At 44.0% G+C, this 25906-nt stretch overlaps 1 protein-coding gene across 1 annotated transcript in view; it reads right to left on the reverse strand.

The window, feature by feature from the left end:
- Positions 1–24683, reverse strand: part of KIT (KIT proto-oncogene, receptor tyrosine kinase) — a 111180-nt gene extending 86497 nt beyond the window's left edge. The window contains exon 1 of the mRNA XM_087724732.1: positions 24522–24683. Within this exon, the coding sequence (XP_087580858.1) occupies positions 24522–24579 (58 nt within the window). The 5' untranslated portion in view covers positions 24580–24683. The remainder of the gene's footprint in view (positions 1–24521) is intronic.
- Positions 24684–25906: the final 1223 nt, after the last annotated feature.

Here is a 25906-nt window from a genome sequence, read left to right on the forward strand (position 1 = left end):
CTTCATATCCGGTCACATGGGCGACAAGCCACTCCCATCCAGTCACATGGGCGGCAAGCCACTCCCATCCGATCACATGAGCGGCAAGCCACTCCCACAAAGGAGGCCACACCCACAGAGTAGGTTCGAACAATTTTCGAAACCCACCACTGGCCGAAATGGACAAATTAACAAAAGAAATCCAGGGAAAAGTAGAAACAGAATATTACCAGATATGGGATAAATGTTATAGGTGGATGGAGGAAAGAAACAAGGATCAGTGAAGGAAGTCAATAAAACCCAAATACAGTAGTTCAGGAGAATTAATAAGCTGGCCATTCCCACCCTGACCATGCCCACTTTTGCCCCCTCAATGAAATTGAGTTTGACACCCACGCTTTAGAAGTATATTTCCAACTGTCTTTCTGAAATATCAAACCACTTCAGTTCTTTCTACATTCAAGTGGCGCTTTTATTTATAGTAGGTCAACATAGTGTTAGCTTCAATTTCATTAGGTATTCACTAAAACATACACCCGAGCAGGGATGCCTAAAGTTACATAAGCAACTGAACTATATACAGGATTTAACATGGCCGCATGGTTATTATTTAGCTGAAGAGAACATTATTTTTTTCAGAGACCTATATTCAAATGGCAGGCACATTACAGAATGCATAATGCTTTTCTTCTGCTCTTATGCAATCTATTTTAGCAGATCTTGAAAAATAAATCTTTCGGGGGAAAAATAAAAAAATAAACTGTAATGTTTACAACCCAAACTGGAACATGGAATTTGGCGTAGCTTGTTTCGAGTTTTGAATGCCTAATTACCGAGAATTAAGCATGCCGAAGAACGAATCTGACTCCTTCAATATGAAAGCCTCTGTGAACAGTTTAAGATTAATTGATAACATTTTAAAAAATAGGCCGTTGCAAATCAATCGATCAAAGTTAAAAAAAAATCATTTGTTTGTGTTACAAAATAAATCTAACCTGTTTTTCACTGATCTTCTCACTGAAGGAACTAATGAAGCAGGAGATTTTGTGCCAATCTATAAAGCACCTGATGGGACGCGTTGGCTCAGTGGCTAAGACGCTGAGCTTGTCGATCAGAAAGGTCGGCAGTTCAGCGGTTCGAATCCCTAGCGCCGCGTAATGGAGCGAGCTCCCGTTACTTGTCCCAGCTTCCGCCAACCTAGCAGTTCGAAAGCATGTAAAAATGCAAGTAGAAAAAGAGGAACCACCTTTGGTGGGGAGGTAACAGCGTTCCGTGTTCCTTCAGTGTTTAGTCATGCCGGCCACATGACCACAGAGACGTCTTCGCACAGCGCTGGCTCTTCGGCTTTGAAACGAAGATAAGCACCACCTCCTAGAGTCGGGAACGACTAGCACATATATCTGCAAGGGGAACCTTTACCTTATAAAACACTTTCTTGCACAATGTACAGGAAGCATTTTTTTTCACTCCTACTTTCCCTGCAACGGTAACAGCCAGAAAACTTTTCATATCTATGAAGACCCAAAGAAACACAATGACTTGAAATAGTATTTCACCCCCGAGCACATTTCTGCATGAGGAGTCTCCTCAACTGATCTGCTTTTGTCACATAAGTCAAAAGGCTCTACTCTTATTTTGGGAAACTGACAAGCCATTATTTCTGGAAACAGCAAAAATTGTTCATGGCTCATTCCCAACTTTGCTGCACATCTGCAAGCTACCACACTACTTCACACAATATATAGATTGTGGGCCGTTTCCTAGACACAAAGTAGAATAAATCTGGAGATCTCCAGAGACGAGTAGCTTTCCTGAAGCACCAGGATCAAATGGGCCTTGAGACAGAATGTCAGCGACCAAAAGCAATTTCCAAGCTTGTATTTTTATGGAAATCCCAAATTACCTTCTCTGTCTCCCAGCGAAGACAGACACCCCCATTAATGTAACAGCCTCAATTAAGAACAAATAGCGCTCCTCTCTTCCTGTCTAAAAACCTTGGCCGGAAACAGAATCGTTCTGCTCCATTTGCCCAGAGTCTGCCAGGAATACTGAAATCTGCAGATTTCTTTTTGTACAGGTTGTTTGGTGGGGTAAAAAAGCTTAATGAAGTACGGTGTTTCCTCTTCCTATTGCACAGTTGCACCTCACAGGGTGTTCTTTTTAACAGGATTAACAGAGTTGGAAGGAGGGACCTTATAGGTCTGTGATGGCAAACCTTTGGCACAGGTGCCCTCACCTGCTGCTCTTCCGGGTTCCGGTGCGTATGCCGCATTGACATGCCCACCTGCCAGCTGCTTTCTTCAGGGTTTTGGTGCTCCGCCACATGGGGGGGGGCCACACCCCGTTTTCAGTCTGAATTGCCTCCTGCAACACCCTGCCAGCCAAACTGAGGCATGTAGGGCCATTTAGCAATAGCAATAGCAGTTAGACTTATATACCGCTTCATAGGGCTTTTAGCCCTCTCTAAGCAGTTTACAGAGTCAGCATATTGCCCCCAACAACAATCCGGGTCCTCATTTTACCCACCTCGGAAGGATGGTAAGGCTGAGTCAACCCTGAGCCGGTGAGATTTGAACAGCCGAACTGCAGAACTGCAGTCAGCTGAAGTAGCCTGCAGTGCTGCATTTAACCACTGCGCCACCTCGGCTCTTTGGTGGGGGCACATCCCGTTTTCAGCTTCAATGGCCTCCTGCAGCATCCTGCCAGTCAAAGTGGGGTACGAGGAGCCAGGGGGGGGTGTTGCAGAGAACTTAAGCTTATAGGCCCTAAATTGGGCAGATTAATACAAACGCGTGTTGAGTAAAATTGGGCTCTAATTGTACATGTGGCAAATGTGCCCAAACTGTCCTCAGCGTAAGCAATTGCAAGAGATTGTGTGGAAATAAACAGAACACAATCACAAGCTGTCAGAGAGATAATGGGCTGAGTTCGTTGACCGCTTATCTCACGAACGGGAACTTGGTACAGGTGAAGAGAAAAGCTGAAAAGAAGCCTTTCAAAGCATTCAGAGAGATTCTGCCTTAATGAATCCCATTGTAAATGAGGTTGGGAAGTTCCCATTACAGTTTCCAAAAGTTTGCATTCACCCCAGATTAATGGTAAAGATAATGAAAACTAAGCAGTTTGTGCTTCCTTGAACCTTATCTACTAACATAAGGTTTATTTATCAGCAAGGAATGCCGCTTGTGGCTTATGTGTTCTGACATAGGCTTCCCAAAAAGCACCAAGCAGATTCCTGGTCCCAGCAAAAACTGCTTTTATTAAACGAATGTGAATGCCTCTCATTCACATTCAGCAAAGGCCTGGTAAACAGTCTTTCAAAGGTGAATTTATGACCACAGACCTTATCTAGCTGGAAAGCTGCCATGTCAATATTTTCCAAACGCAGTGCAGTGTAAGGAAAGACTTGGCACAGAGTCTCTGAGATTCACGGACAGATCTTCACACTCCTGGAACAAAGGAATGAACGAACAAATTGTTTCCTGCAAAATCCCACTCCTAATTTCCTATTGGGAGGGGCCATTCACCGTCCACCTGTTGGCTTTATTTCCAAGTTGACCCTTATTTCTTAGTTGTTCTTTTCTTCTGGCAGCTCTGCACATGCGCACACTGGGAACAGGCTCCAGCTGTTCCTCTGCCTCACTGCTGTCTAGCTCTGAAGGCAGCTGAGAATTGCCAGACGGCCTCAGCCCCGTCTCTGCCTCCGATGCAGAGCCCTCGTCCGAGCCTTCGCCAGCCTCCAGGACTGGCCCATGTTCCTCCCCAACCTCCTCACTGTCCGACTCTGGTGCCAGCTCTGCTGGCCACTGGCGGGCCACAACACTATGTACAATACAGTCTACACCTGACTGTAGGATGTGTGGACTTATTTATTATTACTTAAGGCAATTAACGTATCTAATACTCTTTTTTCCTATTTTCCCCACAACAATGACCTTATAAGAGTTGGGATGAGAAAGAGCAATTGGCCAAAGTTATCCAGGCTGGTTTTTATGCCAAGGTTGAACTAGAATTCACGCTCTCCCAGTTCCTAGCTGGATGCTACAACATTACACCAGACTGCCTACAAACAAATTAACCAGTCCTGGCTGAAGAATTGTGGGAATTGAAGTTCGCATGTCTTAAAATTTCCACTGACTGGGGAATCCCGGGATCTGGAAGTTCACATTTCTTAAAGTTGCCCAAGGTTGAAAATCACTGATCTAGATCTCTTCCATCTTAGTAAAAAAAACAACAACATGATGTGACAGCAATTAGCTGATCTGAAAAGCCATCCCATCTCCAATTTGTGAGCAATATCTTTGACAGCTATACGCAGCCTGTAATCTGACATATCCATTTACAGAACTACTCTGACTAAATCAATCAATCTGATTCATCATTTGGAAATGATTGCCTCGTTTAATTATCCTTTAGGGTTGTTGTTTCTTTTTTTAAAAAAAAAAAGTCAAATCATGTTGTGACTGGCACCATTCATGATAGTTATTGACACTCCCATGGGTTCCTCGTGAGCCCACTTTCGTAATTTTATTCTGAAATAACGATAACTTGGGCAGGAGGTAGTAGGCAGCACTTTTCGCGAAGAAATGTTCTTCGATTCATGCCCGAACAGATGGAAAATCTCAGAACCAGTTTGTTACATTAAAAGCAAAGCTTTATTCCACCTGTTACTAAGACGCAGACATTTCAAAAGCAGAAATCTTAAAAGAGACTGAGCGCACTATTACAAGAAAAGCATTGATTTTTGACAAGCCGTGTAACAAAACCACAAAATTTCATTTCAATTGTGCAAGAGCAACAACAACCTATCAAAGGTGTAAACTCCAGCAATTTTTTCGCCAATATTCTTTTTTCCCCCCCAATTCCTATTTTCACATAAGTATGAAAACAGTATAGGTTCAAAATAACTATTATTCAGCTTTTGGCTGTTTATTTGTTTATTCGTATCTCGTCTTTTATTATTTTTACGGATAACTCAAGGTGGCAAAAATATCCAATACAACTTCCTCTTACTTTTCTCTCACAACAGCTCTGTGAGGTGGGTTGGACTAAGACAGGAGTCAGCAAACTGCGGCTCTGGAGCCGCATGTGGCTCTTTCCTCCCTCTGCTGTGGCTCCATCACCGGTTGGCGCCACAATTTTGAGAGGAGCTTCCGTTGGGAGGGGAGAGAGAAGCACAGTGTGCCAGGAGAAGACTCTGTGGCAAGGGGAGGGTTTTCCAGTTGTCTCCACAATTGATAGGGCTTTCGGTTATGATAGGTAGAGGAAAAAGTATGCTGCGCTAGGAGGAGACTCTATGGTGGGGGAAACTGAACTTCCGGTCAGCTCCAGAGTTGAACAGGGGGCTTCCGGTTAGGAACTTTGTGGCTCCCGGTGTTTTCTTTTCTGTGAGAAACGGGTCCAAATGGCTCTTTAAGTGTTTAAGTTTGCTGACCCCTGGACTAAGAGAAAGGGACTGGACCAAAGTCACTCAAGTTGGCTTTTAAGGTGGCATTTGAACTCATGGTCTCCTCCTTTCTAGCCTGGTGTCTTAATCACTAGACCCGTGATGGCAAACCTGTGGCATGCAAGGCCCTCTCTGCAGGGACGTGAGCCATCTCTCCAGCTCAGCTCCACTGTGCATGGGCACGCGCCTCCTGCCAACCAGCTGATATTTAGGTCTCTGCCACGCATGTGTGGGAGGTGGGGCACATGCGGGAGAGGTGCATGCATGTATGGGGGGAGCGCAGGGAGTGGTGTGGCTCCCCTCCATGACCCATTTTTAGTCCCAGAAAGCTGCAGGGAGGCCTGCAGGCCCAAAATGGGGCAGGGGGGTCACATATGCATGTGCACATGGAGGGAACACAGGGGTCTCGCGTGTGGATGCGCAAGGGGCCACGTGTGGGGGTGTCACACATGCATTGCATTATGGGTACGGGTACGCGCGCGACAAAAAGGTTAGCCATCACTGCACTAGACCCAAATGGTTGGTTATAAAAAACTAAGTGCTTTTTAGATATGACAGTCAAACTCAGTTTTATTCCTTCAGCTCTGTGCCTTTGTTTGTAATAGTATCAAGCGAGCTATGAGAAACATCCGTTCTCAGTCACAAGTTGAAGTGCCAAGTTGCAATTTCTACCCACAGGAAAGAAAAGGCCCAGCACATCCGAATACCTTTGTTATCTCTCCTTCCAAGCAGCACGAATCATCTGTCAGGTTTCCAAATAGAAATATTTAATAGAAAGGAAGAGGAAAAAAACACCTTGAAGTTAACTAAGATGCAAAGCTAAATTCTTTTATCAGAGAACTCTAAATGCCTAATGAAATGTTAAAACTAAGCACAACAAAGGAACGATCCATTAATAAGTGTGCTCATCACAGCTTTTTTGTTCAATAAACTTCAGATTTATGTATGAGATCAACGGAAGGACTCTCTCCTCCTGTCAAATAGCTCAAACAAAGGGTCAAGTGAAGAAACAGAATATTTTCTCCAGTCTCATCCGACCAAGTTCCTGTTGCATTCTAAACAATCACACAGCTTATTTTACAATCGAGAGGTGGAAACGCCAATCTTGGTTTTTTAATGAAATAAATGTAATCAGTTATGTTCACGATCAGTTTCGGTTACTAAAATAATAAAACCGCCATATCAGCTGTTGCATTTGCACCTAAATAAAAGTTCTCTAAAAAATATTCTCTATCCTTCCTATTCGTGTACAAAGATTCACCACCACAACACTTTAGAAAAAGAGGAATAATTCCTTGGTGTTTTATCTTGCAACCATAATTTTGTGTAACCAGGGAGGATAAATCCACAATCGTTCTGAAGAGTTGGATTCAAATCCTAACCACATTTAATAAAACATTCCTATTGATTTCAGAAAAGCCCTGTTTCAAGTTAAAACTCAAAAATCACAGAAGATACTGAGCTTGTCGATCAGAAAAGTTGGCAGTTCGGAGGTTCGAATCCCCAGTACAGGTCTCCTGCATGAGCAGGGGGTTGGATCAGATGACCTCCAAGGTCCCTTCCAACCCTGTTACTGCTACTAGAATAGGCAAGTGTCTTAAAAGCCATCCATCCATCTAATTTATTGATCACCCATCTTACTGCAGGGTAACTGTAGGAGACTTTAGTTAATTCCTACTCAGTATAACATTTCACAAAACATCCCTGTCAAATGATCATCCAGGCCTTGTTTGAAGACTTCTAGCAAAAGAGATCTCATCTGTACATGTGGTAGCATGGAATCAGGAGACTCCTTATGAGGTCCAGCGTCATCCTCAAACTCAGAGGTGGTATTCAGCTGGTTCTGACCAGTTCTGGAGAACCGGTAGTGGAAATGTTGAGTAGTTTGAAGAACCGGTAAATACCACCTCTGGCTGGCCCCGCCCCCATCTATTCTCTGCCTCCCGAGTCCCAGCTGATCGGGAGGGAATGGGGATTTTGCAGTATCCTTCCCCTGGAGCGGGGAGGGAATGGAGATTTTACTGTATCCTTCTCCTGCCATGCCCACCAAGCCCACAGAACCGGTAGTAAAAAAAATTAAATCCCACCACTGCTCAAACTGCGTTGTAGTTTTAAGCCAATGATTCTGCTCCTGCCTCTGGGACAACAGACGGCCCATTCCTTCTTCTAACTCAGGGGTCTCCAACCTTGAGAACTTTTAAGACTTCAACTCCCAGAATTCCCCAGCCAGCTTTGTCAAGGTTGGAGACTTCTGTTCTGAGTGACATCGCCTCAAGTTCTTTATGTAGGCTAAACACAGACAATTTAACCATTCCACGTAGGGCTTGGTTTCCAGACCCTTCGCCGTTTTGGTAGCCCTGTTTTTGTCACTTATCTTTTTGGAACTGCCCCACCCAGAAGGAACCATTTACACTTCATTTGGAGATGCAAACAACACAGACTCATCCCCAAACAGCTTGTGCCTGTCTTCAATGGTGAACACCCTGCAGCCAAGAAGGCCCCACACCCATTTGCACTACACAGGTGACCCCGGGGACACAGACAAATCTCCATGTGGCTTCAACGACTCTTTAAAACAGGGGTGTCAAACTCAAGGCCCGTGGGCCACATCCGGTCTACAGGGTACTTAAATCTGGTTTGCAGGGTTTGGAAATAGCAAAGGACTAGCTTGCGGTGCCTCTGCCAGCCAGAACGGGGGGGGGGGCACACCGTGCCCCATTTTCAGCCTGGACAGCCTCCTGCAGCACTTTGCTGGCCAAAATGGGATGCGGGGTGGGTGGGGTGGGTGGGTTAGAGGCCCCATTGTGGCCAGCAGATTGCTGCAGGAGGCATCCGTCCCGTCTCCCCCACCCCCAGCCAGCCCGCAGAGAACTATAATACTGATCCAGCCCTCTATCTGCAAGACCAGCTGTCTGCAAGGAGTATAAATCCTTCCATTCCCCACCATCCAGTCAGAGCGGAAGAAGCTTCTTGGATGAGAAGCAAACCATCTTCAAAGAAAAAACAAGAACGTCCAAGTGCCTCCTGAAAAAAGCACCTTTGGGACAACCATGACCTGGATAACTGAATATCTCTGGTCTGAGACTGAAAAATGGACACCATGTTCTAATTGGGTTTGCAAAGGTAAACTGGAATGAAACAACTAATTCTTATGATCTGTACTATATATATATATATACCTGTTCATACACAACCAAAGCCTTTTGCTTTGGGGTTATCTGTCAATTCATTTTGTTTCATTTGTGGCCAACAAAAATCCCCAGATTCTTTTTTCAACGGCTCTACTGCTAAACTTGGTCTCTCTCTTCTTCCACTTTTGTCTTTCAGATGCAGAATTTTACATTTTACTTACTAAATTCCATTCCTTTCAGCTTAGTGAGCATTTTTTCCCCCCTGAATCTTCTTTTTCTAAAATTTTGCCCCAAACCACCCAGCTGCAATTTCTTCAAGTTAAAACTCAAATTTGGCAATTTCAATTCTGTGTCCTTTTCTTGGTTTCTCATGACTTTCCGCCGGGATATTTGTCTGTTTTGCTCCCAGTCTGTCATATAAATCCGTGGCACAACAAAACCGCGCTCGACTAAAGCACGCCCGATGAAACCGCGTCGCTGATGTCATCAACAGGACGACAACAGCGAGCGCGGAGAAAGAAGGGCGCTTTAAATAGCGCTTTTAAAGCAAGCCGATTCAAGTTAAGGTAAGGGTTAGGTTTAGGGTTAGGTTTAGGGTTAGGGTTAGGCTTAGGGTTAGGTTAAGGGTTAGGTTTAGGGTTACGTTTAGGATTAGGTTTAGGGGGGTTAGGTTTAGGTTTAGGGGTTAATTTTAGGTTTAGCATTCACAACGTGCTTTTTTCTTCGCGCTGTTGTCGTGCTGTGATGACGTCTGATGACAGGTGCTGCTACCTATTAAATATGAAGATCGTTCTTTTACATTGTCAGTCTGCAATAATCCCTCCTTGTGTGTCTTCTACGGACTTGACAAGACTTTCAAAAGAACTGTCCCCTTGCATGCGCAAGTATTCTCAAAAGTGATTTGGGTACTTCTGAGAAATCGTACACAAAAGATAAACATTATTGGCAGATTATGTTGAAGGAAAGCATAATACAGATAGCTCTGTTATCAGTGACACAACCGCAGAGTTTTTAAAATAGAGTTTTTCAGAAGATTATGGTAAAGGGTCACATGAACTCTGTATCCTAGATTTCAGTGTTCTAATTCAGCAAGCCTGGGGGAAAAAATCTTTTCCGATCCAGACCTCTTATGTTCTGGAGCAGCGGTCACCAACTGGTGATCCGTGGACCACTGGTGGTCCATGAGAAAATGTTGGTGGTCCGCAGAAAAATTATTTGCACTTTTTATATTGCACTAAATAAGGGGTCCTCAAACTACGCCCCCTGGGATGGACATGTACAATGAATGTTTGTGTGGCTGCAGAGAATCTCCCCCTTTGGGGTCTTTTTGTGAGGGTCAGGGGGGGGCAGAAATTCTGACTTGGGGTCTGCTTCAGCCTCCTGGTGGGGGGCTTTGGGCGAAGGCTGGAGGGAAGCACCGCTGGTGGTGAAGAGCCGGAGGGCCTCGTTCCAGTGGGACTGCATCATGGCCTGGAACTGGATGACCATCTCAGCCCACTGAGCCTCCAGGAGCCAGTACCTGGCTTTGCACTCCTGCAGGTCTTCCCTCTGCTTGGAAAGCCTGTGCTCCTAGTCCTCAGTGAGGTGCTTCTGCTGAGCAGTTTTGCCAACTCTTCCTCATGGTGGCTGCTTAGCTCCAGCAACTGCTTCCTGTTGGGGCCCTAAGGAGCCTGGGCGGGCAGACAAAGAGTAGCGAGTAGAAACCGGTGAAGCCCTCCTTCAATGTGAGTGACATCGAGTTGGCCGCGCCCACCAGGTCACATGACTACCTTGCCACACCCACCCAGCCGGTCATTAGGCACATCATATTAGTGGTATCCGCGGGATTTAAAATTATGAATTTAGTGGTCTCTGAGGTCCAAAAGGTTGGTGGCTCCTGTTCTGGAGAAGAATAAAACTATCTTGGCATGCCAAGAAACTGTATTAAATAGAGAAGACCTATAGCATATTGGAGGAGAATATGGTTCCATTCCTGTCTGAAATTCTGAAGAACTGACATCCTATGAAGAATTGAGAGAGATGATCTGGTTCCCCTTGTTTTGTATTTCGTCTCACATCAGCAAGTCTAAAGGCAGAAGATTGTGAAGTTCTGGGACAAAACATCTGGAGAACATCCCGTTACATATATAAGCAACACTGATGTAGACGGATGAATGTTTCTCACATGCTCTGTGGTACTGACAGGATCTCAAGAAGCTACCTAAATCTACATGATTCCTATAAAGGACTCCCATTTCAGACAACAAAAATAAGAGGAATAAAACTTTTCAGACTCCAAAAACTGGGTTGTTCATAGCTTTCACTTGAGGAAACAAGTCAAGAGAAATTCTTTGAGGTCATGTCTATCTATCAATCAGACTATTTCACTCCAGTGATTCATGTAGGGATGGTTTTGTATCCATTTTGTGTCATTTCCCAGCCATAAGAAAAACATACCAATAGTAATATGAATTTTAGGTAGCTCTAAGTCTACCATAAGAGCCATAGTGGCGCAGTGGTTAGAATGCAGTATTGCAGCCAAATTCTGCCGACTGCCAGCAGTTCGATTCTCACCAGCTCAAGGTTGACTCCGCCTTCCATCTTTCCGAGGTCAGTAAAATGAAGACCCAGATTGTTGGAGGCAATAGGCTGACTCTGTAAACCGCTTAGAAAGAGCTGTAAAAAACTGTGAACTGATACATGTCTAAGTGCTATTGCTATTGTTATCATTTTATGACAACGAACTATTTAGAAAGTTGGGAACGATTACACTCTTCGGTTACAATTCTAGCACTACCATAGTTCGACAACTTTCCCCAGAGCACATCCATTTACCACGGTTAAGATAGCAGAACAAGAACACAGAGGGCAATTTTTATTAAAAACGTGTTTTTAAAATAATAGTAATTAAACTTCAATGCAACATAAAGGAAATCAAATGTATAGTTTCTCTTCAATTCACTTGTGTCTGAATTCTATACACAGGTCCCAAACATAATATGGTCCTAGAATCAAAACTGATTGCAAGTTCTTTCTCTTCAAACGTACCAGTTTTTTTAATCCCATTCTCAGCAGAATCACAAATGTACATTCTGAATAGAATTCAGAAGATTAAGAAGTGGGAAACATTATTTTGGGGGTAAAAAAGGAAAACCCTGAAGATGATATGAGAATAACTATATTTCAATAAACCATGAACTGCATATTGTGTGTGTGTGTGTGTGTGTTTAAAAAAAAAGAAAGAAAGGTTCCTTTCAGGATATTGGAGATAATTTCCTCTTGTCCTTTCAGAATTGCTAAAAGAGACTTGAGGAAGTGAGTCAAAGTCCTGGAAGATGTTTGTACTATATTATCAAGAAAAACAACATCTGTAAAACGGCATGCAAATATAAAGAATAAGGCTGCATGGGATGGAGAACTGAAAATTACAGAAATAGAAGGAAAAGATCTACTTATAAATAAAGTAGTTTATTGTGCAATATTAATCACAGTTATCTGAAATAAAATTTCAGGGGCGCTCTGAATTTGTAGGCACATTCTTCACTCTGAGATATGAACATTTCCGTTTATAAAATGCTTTCTGCGAATAGTCCATTGATCTATGAATTAATATTCCAATATGAGACTATCAGGAATGCAATCCCCTTGACTTAGAGCTGGAAGCCAAAACAGAGGAATGTAAACTTGTATGAAATACTGTCTTTTTTTAATAAAAGGGATGAAAAATGCCAGATTTGATTTAAATTATTCCAAATATTTCGGTACAGCTGAAGTTTTTACTATTTATTTATGAAAGTATTTGTGCTGTGACTTCTGATTCTACATCTGCACATACCTTAATAAATCACACTGAATTCAGCAGCATTGACTTTTGAGCTGGGCAAGATAATATAGCTGTTTTTAATACACACGCACACACACACAAATGGGAGAGGAAGAGTGTGTTTGTGTGCGCATGCTTTTATAGGACTCACAAGAAAAGTAGATTCTACAGATCTACAGATAGCCAATCATTTTTTATCAAATGTGCCAAATGATACATCCAATATCTATGATAGGAAATTCCTATAAATGCTGTCCTATATACATACTGTACTGTACCTATGACACCACATTGTGACTGCGTGAAACCACATGGCTTTGCTTCTTCAGGTGTCTGATCACTGAACTGAAGCAGTGTCAGGATGCAGAAATGTGTACAGGTGTAGGGATGGATGGATGGATGGATGGATGGATGGATGGATGGATGGATGGATGGAGAAATGGACGGACATGCCTTCTAACATACTTGCCTATTCTATGTTCTGTGGTTTTTGAGATTTAACTTGAAAGGTCTTTTCTGAAATCAATAGGACTATTGGATTATTGGATGGATGCATGAATGGATGGACGGACAGACGGACGTGCCTTCTAAGATACTTGCCTATTCTAGTGTAAGGTGGTTTTTGAGATTTAACTTGAAAGGACTTTTCTGAAATCAATAGGACTACTAGATTATTGGATGGATGGATGGATGGATGGATGGATGGATGGATGGATGGATGGATGGATGGATGGACGTGCCTTCTAACATACTTGCCTATTCTACGTTCTGTGCTTTTTGAGATTTAACTTGAAAGATATTTTTTCTGAAATCAATAGGACTATTGGATGGATGGATGGATGGATGGATGGATGGATGGATGGATGGATGGATGGACGGACGGACGGACAGACGGACGTGCCTTCTAACATACTTGCCTATTCTACGTTCTGTGCTTTTTGAGATTTAACTTGAAAGATATTTTTTCTGAAATCAATAGGACTATTGGATGGATGAATGGATGGAGGGATGGACGGACAGACAGACATGCCTTCTAAAATACTTGCCTATTCTACATTCTATGGTTCTTGAGATTTAACTTGAAAGGACTTTTCTGAAATCAATAGGACTATTGGATTATTGGATGGATTTAACTTGAAAGAGGGATTTTCTGAAATTAATAGGATTATTGGATGGATGGATTTAACTTGAAAGAGGGATTTTCTGAAATTAATAGGATTATGGGATGGATGGATATAGCATGTGTATATATGTCTTATGTATGTGTATGGGTAGAATATATACTTTCTTCTGAGATCAGCCAAACATAATTTCATTTTTAATGCGTGCCAGTGTGCTCACAATAAAAAAATGACAATAAAGGTTATCTTATCTGTTCAGCCACTTCATATCAGCAGAAATTACTTTGGTTCTTAGGCATGGAAGCCAACAAAGAAGCCGCTCTGTCTGAGACCATAGCTACAAAGAAGGGCATCACTTTGCATGACATCGCCGCAGAATCTTGTTAAAGATCAATGAAGCGTCAACTTTCCTAGAAGAGTTTAAGATGCACCTGAAAGTCAGTAGCACTTTATTCTGCAGAATTGCACTGAAGGGGTGATTGATGAAAGCAAAAGCCTCGGATGCTTCACAGAGGCTTACTATAGGTGTAACCACATTTTAAAAACACCGACTTGAAACAATCACTTCCACCATTTCTCTGCCAAGACCTTGATTTCTCTCAGTTCTGAATTTGCATGCCATGCACTTACTTCCTCAAACTCTATATAAATACAGGTTGTCAACGTAACCACAATTGAGCCAAAATGTATGTGACTAAACGAGGACAGTTGTTAAGTGAATTTTGCCACATTTTATGACCTTTCTTGCCACGGTTGTTAACTGAATTATTGCAGCTGTTAAATTAGTAACTTCCCTGTTGACTCTACTCGCAAGAAGTTTGCAAAAGTAGGTCCCTGCAACCGACATAAGCATGAATCAGTTGCCAAGCATTTGAACTTTAATCACATGACCATGGAAGATGCTGCAATGGTCGTAAAGTGTGAAAAAAGTGGTTGTAAGTACCTTTTTTTAAGTGCCGTCGAAACTCTGAATGGGCACTAAATGAACTGTGTATTTCACAGGAAGGCTTCATCGGAAGTTCTATCAGATGCTGATTCTCCTCTATTGGAAAGAGTGAAGCCAAACAGCAAACCAAGAACTTAAAACTTCATGTAAATGTCTGACTTATATTTGCATAGGTAGAGATCTATTAGAGATGGGGAGGGATTCAGCCAGTTCGCACCGGTTTGGGCGAACTGGTGGCTGCAATGACCGGCTGGCCCCGCCCACCCAGGAGTCTCCACGCGGCCCATTCATCATGCCAGGTAAGTGCAGAGCCCGCGCGGAGGCTCTGGGAGGATGGAAAATGGGCCTCCCCGAAATCCAGAAACAGACCTGTTTCTGCGCTCCAGAGGACTTCCGGAGCCCCAGGAGGCCGTTTTCACCCTCCTCGGGGCTTGAGGAAAGCCTCTGGAGCCTGGGGAGGGTACAAATGGGCCTACCAGAAGTACTGGATGTCTGAAAACGGGCCCGTTTCCAGCCTCTGGAGCCTGGGGGAGACTGTTTTCGCCCTCCCGGAGTCTCGGGGAAAGCCTCCGGAGCCTGGGGAGGGCAAAAACTCCCCCCCCCCATGGTGCAGGAAGCTGAGTAGGCGACGCCCACCCAGCCACCGGCAGAGAACCGGTTACTAACATTTTTCAATCCCACCCCTGATAAAAGCCGAGGTGGCGCAGTGGTTAGGGTGCAGTACTGCAGCCACTTCAGCTGACTGCAGTTCTGCAGCTCAGCGGTTCAAATCTCACCGGCTCAGGGTTGACTCAGCCTTCCATCCTTCCGAGGTGGGTAAAATGAGGACCTGGATTGTTGGGGGCGATATGCCGACTCTGTAAACCGCTTAGAGAGGGCTGAAAGCCCTATGAAGCGGTATATAAGTCTAACTGCTATTGCTATTGCTATAAGAGCAGTGCATCTATCTCAAATTCGTGCTTCCCAGTATTAATAAATTAATCCTGTGTGTCTCTCTCAGCAAAAACAAACAGTGGTACTCAAAAGTCACCCAATGTCAGTATGCAATGTAAACAAAGAATAGAAGGCAGGAATAACCACTCCAATAAACTCTGGTATAGTGGAATAATGAGTACATTAATGAGTTTTCTTCTTCCAAAGAAGCTATTAAGTCTGGACATGTTTTCCCCAAGTTTTCCTTAAGATAATATTCTATCAAGAAATTATAAGGTAGCTAATCTTCCTCTGGAAAATAATCAGATATCTCTAATGCATCCAAACTAAGGCTCAATTTCATCTTTCTAATAGGCTATTATCAGTGGACATAGGGGTAATAATGTTCTTTGGGAAAATATTCTGAAACGCATTAAAAACAGATTTCAGGAAAACCTCTGGAGCTTTCACCATGAATAGGGAAGGAAAGACCAAACTGAAAGAATCATCTACAGATCTTATTTTCTTTCATGAATTGGCACAAAATGTTGCAAAGCATAGACAAAGTTCCATCTGCTTTGTAGCCTCCCCTTCTTTCTCAGGCAATACTACATCTTCCCAATGATTGTCCAAGGAAATAAAATTTGCATTTCACCTGAATATAGGCTGCATAAACAGAGGGACAGAATCAAGATCAGGTGGAGTGTTAGTATCACTTTATAATGACTTGGTAAGGCCACACTTGGAATACTGCATCCGGTTTTGGTTGCCACGATGTAAATAAGATGTGGAGACTCTAAAAAGAGTGCAGAGAAGAGCAACAAGGATGATTAGGGGAGAGGTGGGGTGTTAGGGGGAGGGGGGAGGGGGGATATATAGTATGTGTTAGATTTTAAAGTAACGCGACTGCACTTGTATACTGTTGCTCTTTAATTTCACTGTAAAAATAGGACAAGCTGAATATATTAATAGATAGTAGAAATACACCGAAGGGAGGAGTAGAGGGATAGAAGAAAGAGGGGAGAGAGGGTGGGAGAGAGGATGGGAGGGAGGGGGAGAAGGAAGGGAGGGAGTGTACTGGGAGAGAGGAGTGGTAGAGGGGGAGGGGAAGTAGGGTAGAGGGGAATGTTGGACGGAAGCTGGAAAGTTGGAGGGGGGCGAAAGAAAGGGTGTATGGAGGGTCGAAGAGGTACATTGGGTTTCTATTTTGGGGGGTATTGTTGACAAGAGGAATGGCTATGTTTATTGTTTAATGTTACATGGCCCCGGTTATGCACAGTATATATGTGACTGTACGAAATGAAAATGGAAAATAAAAACACATTTACAGAGGGGGGAAAAAGGATGATTAGGGGACTGGGGGCTAAAACATATAAAGAACGTTTGCAGGAACTGGGTATATCTAGTTTAGTGAAAAGAAGGACTAGGGGAGAAATGATAGCAATAGCAATAGCAGTTAGACTTATATACCGCTTCATCGGGCTTTCAGCCCTCTCTAAGCGGTTTACAGAGTCAGCATATTGCCCCCACAGCCTGGGTCCTCATTTCACCCACCTCGGAAGGATGGAAGGCTGAGTCAACCTTGAGCCGGTAAGATTAGAACCACTGAACTGCAGATAACAGTCAGCTGAAGTGGCCTGCAGTACTGCACCCTAACCACTGCGCCACCTCGGCTCTGAATAGCAGTGTTCCAATATTTGAGGGGCCCCTATAAAGACGGGGGGGGGTCAAACTATTCTCCAAAGCACCTGAGGGCAGGACAAGAAGCAATGGATGGAAACTAATCAAGGAGAGAAACAACCAAGAACCAAGGAGAAATTTCTAGACAGTGAGAACAATTAACCAATTGCCTTCAAAAGTTGTGGGTACGCCCTCACTGAGGCTTTTAAGAAGAGACTGGACAGCCACTTGTCTGAAATGGTATAAGGTCTCCTGCTTGTGCAGGGGGGCTGGACTAGAAGATCTCTAAAGTCCCTGTCAACACCAGGATTCTTAGATAAAGGTTGTGGAAGGATTCCAGAAATTTTAGTACCAAACACACTCTGAAAGGCTTAATTTGGGGGAATAGTAGCTACGTCCTAATTGATATAATTTCACGCCTATTTCTCAGACAATATCCAAGCTTTCAAATAATCCTAAACCATAATATGGTACGCTGCTTTAACACAAATACATGAACCCCACTATTGTGGCTTATTAAACAAATGCATTGTGAGTTAACACTGTATATGAACGCAGCTACTCAGCTAGTATGAGAACTGAATCAAACTGTGGTACAACATGTTGCACCGAGGAACCAGCAGTTGTAAAAGGAGACAGAGAGAGAGAGAGAGACAGAGAGAGAGACACAGAGACAGAGAGAGAGAGACAGAGAGAGACAGAGACACACACACAGATATATAGATATAGATATAGATATAGATATAGATATAGATATAGATATAGATATAGATATAGATATAGATATAGATATAGATGATATAGATATAGATATAGATATAGATATAGATATAGATGATATATAGATATAGATATAGATATAGATATAGATATAGATATAGATATAGATATAGATATAGATATAGATATAGATGATATAGATATAGATATAGATATAGATATAGATATAGATATAGATATAGATATAGATATAGATATAGATATAGATAGATATAGATATAGATATAGATATAGATATAGATATAGATATAGATATAGATATAGATGATATAGATATAGATATAGATATAGATATAGATATAGATATAGATATAGATATAGATATAGATATAGATATAGATATAGATGATATAGATATAGATATAGATATAGATATAGATATAGATGATATAGATATAGATATAGATATAGATATAGATATAGATATAGATAGATATAGATATAGATATAGATATAGATATAGATATAGATATAGATATATAGATATATATTATGTACAACAGGAACATTTTTTTTTCAGAGATTCTATTATTCAAAGCGGGGAAAACATTGCACCCCAAGCTCAGAAAAGGGCCAATGTCTTTAAAAACACCTTTCATGAATGCCTGATTTCATATCAGGCATAGGCTTAGCTCCTTCGGGTTCTTATTCTGGATTTGACTTCCACCAGCAGTTGCTATAGCAGCCTCCTTTCAAAGACCAGATGTCAATTGTAATCTAGTAAGAGCAACTTGCTCTAGTACACCAGATTTTCAGGGCTCACCTAACTGCCGGTGGGGGGGGGGGGTGGTACTGTTTCTAAAGACTTTCCAGAAGCAACATAGGGGCGTCTGTCGCCTTATCTGTGGACTCCACTATCAGTAACCCGGTATTTCTCCAGCTACCTCTGAGTTGCACAGATACTTCGTTCGTTGCTATATTATTATTTTTTTCCGGTTTAAAATATTTATTTTCGTTTCCATAACATATAATCACATGTATATTATTACATAGACAAATATCATGTTGTAAGAGAGGACAATATACACGTGCAACCATGCTACTTTAAAATCAAACCTGGAATAGTTTCCCCCCACCCGAGCCCCCCCGAGCCCCCACAACCTACCCCCCCCCGACTTCCCAGAACCCGTTCATTGCTATTTTTTTTCTCCAAAAAGGAGCATAACATTTTATTTATGTGTTTGTTTCTCAAGTGTGTATAAGATAATAGATATAAGTACGTACAAGATTATGAATACATGAAATGGAACGAATAGATGGAGACAGTAGGACAGGAACGGTAGGCACGCTGGTGCGCTTAAGCGCGCCTCTTACAGACCTCTTAGGAATAGCAATAGCAATAGCAATAGCAGTTAGACTTATATACCGCTTCATAGGGCTTTCAGCCCTCGCTAAGTGGTTTACAGAGTCAGCATATTGCCCCCAACAACAATCCGGGTCCTCATGTTACCCACCTCGGAAGGATGGAAGGCTGAGTCAACCCTGAGCCGGTGAGATTTGAACAGCCGAACTGCTGAACTGCAGTCAGCTGAAGTAGCCTGCAGTGCTGCATTTAACCATTGCGCCACCTCGGCTCAATGGGGTGAGCTCAGCGGTAGAGAGTTTGAGATTGAAGTTGAGGGTTTGAGGATATAACAACGGAGTCGGGTAGAGGATTCCAGGCGTTGACCACTTGACCACTTACCTTGAGTTTGTATCTATTGTTTGCCCATGCGTTGTTATGGTTGAAGTTTTGCATTCGATTGCCCCTGGAAGCTAATAAGCAGAGAACGATTGAGATTGTCTTCTGCCCCACAGAGATAGAATGGCTCGTAAACTTATTTGGACCCCATCCAAACAATGGCTAGCACTGCTCAATACAGCTTTGCCTGCAACTACTATCTCTCGAGATATCTACACGTGAATCCAAAAGGTTTCCACTGCAGATACAAGAACCAAAGTTCTCGACCAACATTTGCTGTGGGCCTAATATATATATATAATTTACACCTACGGTGGATCTTTCGGAGGAACGCGGTGGCTCAGTGGCTAAGACGCTGAGCTTGTCGATCAGAAAGGTCGGCAGTTCGCCGGTTCGAATCCCTAGCGCCACGTAACGGAGTGAGTTCCCGTTACTTGTCCCAGCTTCTGTCAACCTAGCAGTTTGAAAGCACGTAAAAGTGTGAGTAGAAAAATAGGAACCACCTTTGGTGGGAAGGTAACAACGTTTAGTGCTCCTTCGGCATTTAGTCATGCCGGCCACATGACCACGGAGACATCTTTGGACAGCGCTGGCTCTTCGGCTTTGAAATGGAGACGAGCACCGCCCCCTAGAGGCGGGAACGACTAGCAAGGGGAACTTTTACTTTGATTCAATCTTGGATCAATTGAGGGCCCGAGTAATACTTTTTTTTTTCTTCAAACCTGAAGCACCGGGCAGCCCTGATTTTCTTCAGATTCGAAGGGAAAAAGCATTTGAGACCATGGGGAGCTCTCAGGAAGCACCTGCCTGCAATTCCTTCAAGCAGCTGCAACTTGTTCCTGTCCGCTCTCCCAATGATGCAGCACAATCCTGGGAAAGGATGCGTTTGGCTTAAGGAGTTGGGAGACGTTTAGCATATCCGCATCCTATCACTTCAAAACCTTTTGACCACGAGCCATTGCACAACCCTCATGAAGCATTCACTGCCTTCACAAGCAACTTGATACTTCCGCAGCTCAAACTTTATGATACCGCAATTCCTAAAAACGGCAAATGAATTGGTGCGATCCACACAACATCAGGGGACGCCAACCCAAGGTCCGTGGACCGGCACCAGCCCGTGGCGTGCCAGAAGCCAGGGCGCACAAACAAGCGAAGCCCCATCCAAGCGGGATGCAGACAGCACTGTTTCAGCTCCAGCATAGCCTGATTAGCGCAAGCAACTGATGGTCGGTTGGATCGGTCTCCCAACCGCCAGCTCTTTCAGGCCGCAGGGATTGGCATTGCTTAGGGCCGCCTCCACGCGCCCCGTTTTCAGCTTCTGCATCACGTTTTTGGCCTCTGTGCACCCTCTTTTCAGCCTCCATGCGTCCCATTCCCTGCCCATTCCGATCCCCAAAATGGGGTGCATGTAGGCCAAAAATGGGATGCGTGGGTCGAAAATGGGGCGCGCAGAGGTGGCAATAGGGAATCCCTGCAGACCTGACAATCAGTTGATTGCGCTAATCAGGCTTGTTTCCCATACCCAATCCCTGCAACCGTTCTTCATATGTTTTAGCCTCCAGTCCTGTAATCATTTTTGTTGCTCTTCTCTGCACTCTGCACTCTGCACTCTTTCCAGAGTCTCTTTTTCGCATTGGGGTGACTCATAGTTTCAGTTTTTAGTTTAGTGTCTCTTCCCAACGTACAAACAAGCTTCATGAAGGTATCCAAAAGTAGGAACTCAAAGCGATGGTCCCAATGAACTGAACACAACTGAGCCGAGACCAACCTGAGGCCAGGTAAACCCCCAGAACCATTCATGGGTCTTTCCACATTGGAAATTGAACTATCCAGCCCCATTCGAGGTTGCGGCTGTTGTAGTATTTTAATGGTTTGTTTAAATTGTTTGCTTTTATTTTATTTTTATATCCCCTCCCTTTTTATTTGTAAGCCGCCCTGAGTCTCTCGGGAATAGGGCGGCATACAAACCTAATAAATGAAATGAAATGAAATGAAATGCAGAATGAAGAAAATAAGTTACAGATCCTGTAGCCGCCATTGTGCGTTTTTCATGGCTGTTAAAAAAAAATTGTTTTTACACTCTCTTACACCACAAAAACCTGATGTGGTGATATGTGGGCCCCCAGCCCAGTCCTGGACAAAGAGATTGGTACTCCTGCCTTCTGAAGAAGCATAAATCAGCGGAAAAGGAGAGAGAGAACTTGCAAAGGCTTATCAGCAGAAGCAACTTTACAACAGAAGTGGTAAATGAGAATAATTATGATTAACATCTCCTCTCAGTGGCAAATTCTGAAACTGCAGTTACATATCCCACAACCCACGCACCATCCATCAAAAACCCGTACCTTTAGCTACTATACCTTTGAATGAGTATGGTATTTTTAAGGAGCCTGTCAGAATGTTCCAACGTTAATATTTTGGAAATTAAAACCAACGAAGGTCTGCAAAGTGATTGCAGAATTGTGTTTTAGGCAGGTCACTTAGAAAGTAGAACAGAGAGGCGCAGGGCGCATAATGGTGATTGGAGCACCAAGCGCAACAGTACACCGAGTGCGCCTAGGAGCTTTTGTAAAGCTGTATATATGTCCAAAGTCATTCCAATTATTCCTTTTTTATTTCTATGGCTAAATTTTATTTGCAGTGATTGTTGAAGGAAGTTAATTACTGGAGGGGGGGAAAACCCCAATAATTTTACTGCGCTGGAACTAAAATAATTGTGCTTTATGGGACTTCAGACCAACATTCAATACAGTGGTTTTTTTTAAAAGTTACCTTGGAGATGCATGGTTAAAGAGCAACATAGCTAACCAATCTATCAAACAATGGATTATAATAATAAATTTTTAAAAATAACCGAGAGGAAGAGTGGTCTAATCTATCGAGCCAGGGAGCAATAAGAACAATTTAAACATACTGCATTTAGGCCCCCAGCAGTGATTAGCACCCAACTATTGTCCTATGGGGTTCCCTTTCAGCCTACACAAGTTTGAGAAGACAAGCTCAAAATCTGTTTCTCTCGTGAATCTGCAGGATTAATTGTGCATGGGGGGTAGGACAAGATTTTTAAACAGCATCCAGAAGGATAGTGTAAATCCACCCAAATTACTACCTCAATTCACTAAAGACAGTGTTGGTGTAGCTGATCATTTTGCAAAGGTTAGTCCAAAAGAAAAAATAAACCTTGCAAAAATCAAGAAAGATGTATAGTTAGTTCACCTCAATTTTTTATGGCGGTTTCTCTGGGACCTTGAAAGGCAAGTTGTTTGTTTTTTTTCTGTGTCCATTCTCTCTTAAATAATGCCATCCCATCTCTATTTTCCTACTGGGGCTACCCAACTCACAGACTTTGAAAATATTGCTGCTGATTTCAAACCAGCTCCCCTTAAATTGTGCAGCTCAATCCTAGACACAAGTCTTGAGAATTACCCCCCCATTAAGGGAGAACAGGACGGTAAAGATATAGGCTATGCATTGTAAAAGAGTTTTCAGCAGAGCAGTAAAGCTACGCACTTTTATGTTTGGGTGAAAATAGCACAAAATTCAGCTGTAGCTAAACTCCGGTCCTTTGCACATTAACCTCCAATGAAATAAAGGGAACGCGAAGCTTAGTAGACAAGCGTAGATTGAAGGGACAGGATGGAGCTACGCAGTCCCTACACATTTTCCGTGGGAGCTGCGGGGTGGGTGTTCCTCCACGTTTTCAGATCCCTGGGAAAAAGCAGCCGGCCGGTTCGATTCAAGGAGGCGCCGATTTGACGACTCCAAACCCGACGCTTATCCAACCTCCCTCGAAGTCGCTGGAAAGGAACTTTCAAAGGAGCGCAACGGCGGCGGAGCGGGGGGAGAAGGCAAACTTCCACCTCCGGCCTCGCAATCGCAGCCTTAAGGGGTTTGGGGGAGCGGAACGGTAAAAGAAACGCGCACCTCGAGCGTGGATCTGGGAACTTCGCTCCTAGTTAAGACCTAGCTTAGAAATGCAGCATTTGTGAATGGAGGGGAGGGGGGAGGGAGGGGGAGAGAGGAAAGAGAGAGACGGGGGGTTGAGAGAGAGAAAGGGAGAGGGAAAGAGAGGGAGAAGGAGAGAGAGAGGAGGGGAAGAAAGAGAGAGGGAGAAAAAGAAAGGGAGAGAAAAAATGGGAGAGAAAGAGAGAGGTAGAGAGAAAGAAATGGGGAGAAAAAGAATGAGAGAGGTAAAGAGAAAGGGGGGAGAGAGAAAGAGGGAGAAAGAAAGAGAAATGAATGGGAGAGAAAGAGGGAGCAGTAAAGAGAGAGGGAGAGAAAGAAGGTAAAGAGAGAAAGAAAGGGGGAGAGAGAGAGAAATAAAGAAAGGGAGAAAGAAAGGGCCAGAGAGAAAGAGGGAAAGAGAGTGAGAGAGAAAGAAATGGGGAGAAAGAGGGAGAGAGGTAAAGCGAGAGAAAGAGGGAGGGAGAAGGGAGAAAGAAAGGGGCAGAGAGAAAGAGGGAGAGGTAAAGAGAGAGTGAGAAAGAGGAGAGAGAAAGAGAGGGGGGAGAAAGGGGGAGATAGAAAGGGAGAAAGAAAGGAAGAGAGAAAGAGAAAGAAAGGGGGCAGAAAAAGGAGAGAAAGGGAGAGATAGAAAGGGAGAAAGAAAGGGGGAGAGAAAAAGAGGGAGAGAGAGAGCGAAAGAAAGAGGGGGGGGAGAAAGAGGTAGAATCAATCAGCCACGCAACAGCGAATCCACGCAATACCAGCGAACAACTGACCGATTTCCAGCTAAACTCGCGCGGGGGAAATTCGCCGCTTTCCCAGCTGAGCTGCCGCCGCTTTTCTTGCCTTCCCCTCGACCTCCGCTTCCCCGCTTCACCTGAGGCCGGCGGGTGGGGGGGGGGGGAGAGATTGCATTCCCACGGCCTCTCAGGCTCGCTGTGCCCGGGGCCGTTCCGTCCATCCTCGGAGTGGGTGGGGGGGGAGAGAAGCGACCAAACCCCGCGCGGTTCTCCTCCGCTCGGCGGTTTCCAGGTAAGCGCCGCGAGCGAGTTCCCCGCCCGCCGCCGCCGCCGCCACAGCCGCTCGGTTGCTCACCTGTTGATGCGCTCAGGAGCGCCAGCCAAGCCAGTCCGAGCGCCCAGCGGCCTCCCATCGCGGGGCTGTCCGAGCGAGGGAAAAAGTCCCTCCGGGCTGACCTTCTCGGGCGAAGCCTCTCGCCTCACCTAAGAGGAGCCAGGCGCAACACACGCGACTCAGCCCCGCGCGCGGAGAGTTTCCCCCTCCCGCCCCCTCCTCCTCCTCCTCCTCCGGCCACGCCTCTGCCCCTCCCTCTCCGGAAAGCCCACTGGCTCCGCCAGGCCAGATTCACGCGGAGGGGGGGGAAGCTTTGCAGCCGCGGGGGGGGAGGACTTTGGGGAGGGGGGAGCAGGAGGGGGAGGGCTTGGCGGGAACCCCCGGAGGGGCCGCTTGGCGCTTGGGGCGTCTGAAGCGGGTTAAGCGAACTTCCATCGTTTGCTTTCCTCGGGGGGAGTATTTGGGGGGAGGGGGGAGAGGAGAACCACCACCCCCGGCCCAGAAATAAAGAGTTTAATTCCACATTGTCTTCGACTGACCACAGTTCGCTCGAAGCAGTATTACAGCATCCCTTCGGGAATTCTGGCCATTTTTCACACTTATGGCCATTTTTCACACTTATGACCATTTTTCACATGGCCATTTTTCATGCTTATGGTCGTTTTTCACACTTATGACCATTTTTCTTGCTTATGACCATTTTTCACATGGCCATTTTTCACGCTTATGGTCGTTTTTCACACTTATGGCCATTTTTCATGCTTATGACCATTTTTCACATGGCCGTTTTTCATGCTTATGACCATTTTTCTTGCTTATGGCCATTTTTCTTGCTTATGACCATTTTTCACATGGCCATTTTTCACGCTTATGGTCATTTTTCACACTTATGGCCATTTTTCATGCTTATGACCATTTTTCACATGGCCATTTTTCACGCTTATGGTCGTTTTTCACACTTATGGCCATTTTTCATGCTTATGACCATTTTTCACATGGCCATTTTTCACGCTTATGGTCGTTTATCACACTTATGGCTGTTTTTCATGCTTATGACCATTTTTCACATGGCCATTTTTCACGCTTATGGTTGTTTTTCACACTTATGGCTGTTTTTCATGCTTATGACCATTTTTCACATGGCCATTTTTCACGCTTATGGTCGTTTTTCACACTTATGGCTGTTTTTCATGCTTATCACCATTTTTCACATGGCCATTTTTCACGCTTATAGCAGTTAGACTTATATACCGCTTCATAGGGCTTTCAGCCCTCTCTAAGCGGTTTACAGAGTCAGCATATCGCCCCCAACAACAATCTGGGTCCTCATTTTACCCACCTCGGAAGGATGGAAGGCTGAGTCAACCCTGAGCCGGTGAGATTTGAACAGCCGAACTGCAGAACTG

Source organism: Thamnophis sirtalis, unplaced genomic scaffold, assembly GCF_051295495.1.
Source record: "Thamnophis sirtalis isolate CommonGarterSnake01/CBP01778 unplaced genomic scaffold, rThaSir2_p1.2 scaffold_10, whole genome shotgun sequence".
Taxonomy (NCBI): domain Eukaryota; kingdom Metazoa; phylum Chordata; class Lepidosauria; order Squamata; family Natricidae; genus Thamnophis; species Thamnophis sirtalis.